This window comes from Kryptolebias marmoratus, linkage group LG1, assembly GCF_001649575.2.
Source record: "Kryptolebias marmoratus isolate JLee-2015 linkage group LG1, ASM164957v2, whole genome shotgun sequence".
Classification (NCBI taxonomy): domain Eukaryota; kingdom Metazoa; phylum Chordata; class Actinopteri; order Cyprinodontiformes; family Rivulidae; genus Kryptolebias; species Kryptolebias marmoratus.
The window spans coordinates 33,449,288-33,454,485 of record NC_051430.1 but is presented as its reverse complement, the minus strand read 5'-3'; the positions used below and the strand labels follow the sequence as shown (position 1 = coordinate 33,454,485).

Sequence of the window (5,198 nt, the reverse complement as noted above, 5' to 3'; positions counted from 1 at the left end):
GTCCAAAAGACTTCAGTGACGTCACTTCCTGACGTCACGTTCCATCATGGATCATACCATTGTATTTATGGGGGGAGAACCATCAACGCAACAGGTTTGAGGAGTTAGCCAGGAACAGAACTGAATAATGTGATTTTAATGAATAATTAACAGTTAATCTGGAAAAAAATATATCAGTAACAAAAAACACCATAGATTTTTATGTTGATATCAAAATTTCTTCATTTATTTAATAATTGCATTTGGTATTTTCAAAGTATACTTTTATCTATGCCTCGAGGGACTAAATAGGTATTGTCAAGTGAAAAAACTATTTCCCATTAAAGGATAAAATTTTGTTCAAGTTTTTTACACTAGCCTACACGTAAAGCTGTTTAAATATAATTTTTGGTCATCTATTAGTTAAAATACAACTAAAGAGCTGAGAGGGACTCAAATTGTGCTATTTTTTATAGATTAGCTAGTTTGTGTTGTTGTATATTTGTTTCATAACGCTAACATACCTCTGGTTTCGCTCCATCGCTCGAAACATTTTAGAAGCTAGTTTATTCAAATACAATCTGTCAGACCTGGTGTTCGGCAATCTTCGGCTCGAATCGTTTCTCACGGAAAAAGCCGAGCCATGACGGACTTGTCCGGAACATCCGGTTGTGGCTTCTCAACATAAACAGAAATGGCGGAGGCAGCAGCGGCGTCTACGGCTGCTTCATCAGTAACAGGAGGTTGGACCAAACACGTAACCTGCCGGTAAGACAAGATAATCTCCTGTTAACTCGTCAGGGATGAATAAACTCAAGTTTAACATCAAAATAGTCATGTTACGGCGGCTGGCGAGCGATTGACAAGACTGTCTGCTAATGCTAGGCTCAGCTGTTTGTTAGCTAAGCTAAAGCTAGCCGGACGGTCACTGGATTCCTCTGTTGTTACATTAACTGTGGGCACAGGCAGTCGTTTTCCCGGCTAGGTTATCAACGCCTAACTTGATATATATATTTGGAACTGACTAGTTAGGTTAGTAATAAACCTTGGCAGAAACTTAAACAGAAAGTAGCAGTTTATCCACTATTGTGTACACTTTCACTTTAACAACAACCGTCTAATCAACAAAAGCGAGTCACAACAGTTGATGGGTCTAGTGCGAGTGCAAGTACTTGGGTTCTTTTAAAGAGTAACATTATGCTATTACGATTTTTAATGAAGGCACAGAATGACATAACCATATGTAGAACTGGTTTGTTTGTTTTTTAAACAACTTTTTGAAGTTGACAATAATCTTTCAAAGTGCAGATGTGAAATTGAAGAGTTTTTGGTATAACTGGAAATCATGATCTGCCATATTCTAAACAGTGTGGGTATTGTTTTCTGTTTTCTTTCAGATACTTCATGCATGGTCTTTGCAAAGAAGGAGACAACTGTCGATACTCTCATGATCTTTCCAGCAGCAAACCTGCAGCCATGATATGCAAGTTCTTTCAGAAGGGAAACTGTGTGTTTGGAGACCGTTGCAGGTGAACATACAGCCAGAAACTGAAATGCAAACAGAGTCACGGTCACTGACTATGGGTAGACTGATTTAATTGGTCAAAATTTATCACTTTTTTAATTTTTTGAACAGAAAAATAACATGTTTGACATGATTGTGCAAACCTAACCAGAGTAGGAAAATTGAGATATAGCATCTGCTAGGATCAGCTCACTCTAGCCCTGTCCAACTTTTAGTCATACCATGTAAATAACGTTATGCATGATCTCATGCAATACTGAAAGATGTCACACTTTGAGTGTAGTTGTGAGTGACTCTACCACACCTAGTTTCAGCCTTAGATTTTATAACACTGACTGAGTTAAAGCTATTTTTGTGTTGGCTAATGTTAATCAGCTGTGGTGGCCGTTGTGAATTGACTTAGTATTTTCAGCGGGTTTCATTAAAATCTGTCAAGTGGTTCATGAGATATTTTGAAAACGGATACGGGCAAAAACATAATTGCCTTTGGCAGCGGACAGTTTAAGAACATAAATCTGTGTTGTATATTAACCATAGGCTGCTTGGAATTTTAAAGATTATCACTGACTTTAACAAAAAACAAAAAATCTTATTGCTTGGGCTCTTATACTGAGCCACGCGTATATGTAATGTTTCCGCAGAAAAAGTTAATACTCCATATTTTCAAACTGTCCTGCCTCAGCTGTTCAGCCTCTGTGCAGCAGTTCCTTAGCCAATAATAGCTCAGAGGCTTTGCTGGCGGGGCATCTTAGAAATGTTGCAACCAGCTCCTCGAGTGGCTCGGACACCTGAGACCACTGCTGTCTGATGTCAACATGTTGATTAGAAGCTGCTCCTTGTAGAGCAGAGAAGCTCCTGTCTCGCCTGGGCAGCTCTGCAGCTTTTATTTTCTGGGACCCACGTGTTGGGGTTTAGATAGTGAAGCTGCCGTTTTTACTATACTAGTATGAGGTTATGATTGGCTATCTCTTTACAGTGATCTTAGGATGAGTATATTAATGTAGCAAAGTGTAATGCAGATTTGGAGGACAATCAGTGACCAGGAAAGTTTATAACAAAGCTTCTTTTCTGTTTTTAAAAACTCCCAAATTTTCTAGAGTCAAAATAGTTTTTCAAATATCAGCTGAAAGCCAACAGATGCTGTATTTACTGATTTCAAAGCATCTTGTGGTTTTATACGATTTTAATCAGTATTCAGATAAATGTGCTGTAAAAAGTACTTCACAGAAAATGTTATTTTAACAGTTTTATAAGTCATTATTGTTACAAGAAATATCTTCAGTTTAAAGTATGAGATGGAAATTTGTTTGTTTCCACTGACATCTGAACATTTCCCTAGTTTAAAGCGGAGATGATTTAACAGTTTGAGTTTGTTTGCGAGGTGACTTTAGTTGTTAGGTAATCTGAAGTACGCACTGTTTTGAGTGAGGCATATGTGGTACATGGGTTGAAACGTGGGGGACTATTTAAGATGCGACTAAGACTGCTGAACTGATCCAGACACCAGCAGCCATCTTACTCAGATTGTCTGCTTCATGTCTGTTTTTACATCATTCCCACTGCTTCAGAGGATCAACTTAAGCAGGTGGACAGTTTGGTTGTTTCTTTTTCTCATGTAGTCAATCAGATGCCTTTCTGGTGAAATTTGTGTGTAAAGTACTGGTTTGTTGTAGTGTAGATAAATCACATTCCTTTATCATTGTACTGAAGTTGTTTTTGTCCTTTCTTATAGGATGTAGGGGGTTCTCATTGTGGGGGTTTCATGCACTTGAATTTCCTGATCTCCTTCTTTTGTGCTGGTTCCTGTCTCTCTCTCTAACTTTGTGTCTGTGTCTCTCTCCCTCTGTTTCCCCCCCTGTAGTCAGACAGAGTACATTGCAGCCTGCATTGCAATTGCATAACAATCCTTTTCCCTGCTGCTGGCTTTGTCAGACTCCTTCTGCCTCCCCCTCCTTCCGAGCTGCTGTTGCTGGGTTCAGCGGGTTCACTCTACTGCAGCTCCCTCCTCTCTTTATGCATGGCTCCAGCACCCTCCCCCTCCTCACTTCTACTGCACTGAAGTAGCTTTCTGGGAAAACACTGTTTAGCACTATACCTTTTTCACAGCACTGCGATCGAGTCAGGATCTTTTTGTTTATGTGCAATATCTGTGTGTAATGTGTGGAGTAGTCCAGGTTGATGTGCCTCTGAGTTGACATTGGAAATGATTACAATAGTCTGGGACTGTGACGTCACTCTGCAGCATATTCTGATAAATGCATTCACATCTGCACATTTTGTTCAGACTCTTCATCAGTGATGAAGATCAGGTTTATGAAGTGGAGCTGTTGTTTTAACAAAGTGATGTTGATGGGAAAATGATAGTTTAAAACAGTTAATTTACATATGCCAAACAGATTCATGTCAGTGCGTGCTTACACATAACAAGCTGGTATATTGAGGCTCTTTCACAAAACAGTTCTGCGATATGGCCACTAAGACAAGTCTGTCTTTATGCTGACAGACTGTTTTGGAATCACAGATTGAGCTGACCATGTCCCGCACAGACATGAGCTCTCTGCGAAACCAAAAGAGGCGTGGAGCCTGACGCATTGAATATGTGACGGTTGTCTCCCTCATATCGTTTTTAAAACATGATTTATTAATTCATTTAGTTTAGCAATTCTCTTTGTGCTTTTTATTTTTAACTAAATATCAATTTTTCCCTGGTGATAATTAAGTTTGTTTCTGTTTAATCACACAACAGGGTGGTCACACAGACCAGATATCATCACTTCATCACATTACTGAGCAGCAAAGCCGGCTTACGTTTTCACACTTGGTGACACAAAGACACATCAGGGGTGGGTTGGCTTCCATCCCCTCACTGCTTTGGTCTATTCAGAAATCACACCACGGTGGCCTGAAGGCGTCTCAAGTCCCAGCTTGAGTGCCTATAGGCTCTTTCACACAAAATCCTGTTTACACATAAACAGTCTCATGGAAAGGTTATTTTTTTCAATGTTGCAGCGTTTCCCCTTGCATTAATCCACTTAGCAATTTATTTAAATGTACTATTTGTGTTATTATTTAAATGAAAAAAAATATTTCTGTTATTAAAAGCAAAAAATAGCTAAAATTCTTTGTCTTGCTGATCCTATAGGCCAGAAACTTAGGGAAAATGCTGTGGTGTCTGTTTAAAAAAAAAAAAAAAAGTTACACATCCACTTTTTAGATGAGACCGCAAAAACCTTGAATCCACTGTAGTTTCCATGCCAGGTCACAAGCTGGCGCTGTGATTTTTGTGTTTCAACAACACGTGCATGTGTGCAGGCATTTCAGTCTCAAGCATGACAACAGCTACTTCCTGACCATGAGGTTGGCTTGCTGCTACGTATGAGTTTAAATGATAAATCTGAGAAGATTCAGAAAAATGTAGACTGGGAGTCTTGTCTGAGATGTGTAAACTGTTCATGTACTTGTCAGTAGTTCTGGGCGATATGGAAAAAATCCTACATCACGATATGGATACTTTTATATCACGATAACGATATATATCACGATATACCCCAATTACGCACGTTGTCAGTTATTCTCTGAAAAATATGAAAAAAATAATCTAATTTCTTACTTTTTTCAAGCTTTATTTCGAAGTGACATTTAACTGAACTTTCACAAATGAGATCTGCTGCATTTTAGTGCAGCAACATATATG

General features: G+C 38.9%; 1 protein-coding gene across 1 annotated transcript in view; it reads left to right on the top strand.

Moving 5' to 3' along the window:
* Nucleotides 1–596: 596 nt before the first annotated feature.
* Nucleotides 597–5,198, top strand: part of mkrn1 (makorin, ring finger protein, 1) — a 12,373-nt gene continuing 7,771 nt past the window's right edge. The window contains exons 1-2 of the mRNA XM_017426380.3: nucleotides 597–747; nucleotides 1,377–1,508. Coding sequence (XP_017281869.1) covers nucleotides 674–747; nucleotides 1,377–1,508 — 206 coding nt within the window. The 5' untranslated portion in view covers nucleotides 597–673. The remainder of the gene's footprint in view (nucleotides 748–1,376; nucleotides 1,509–5,198) is intronic.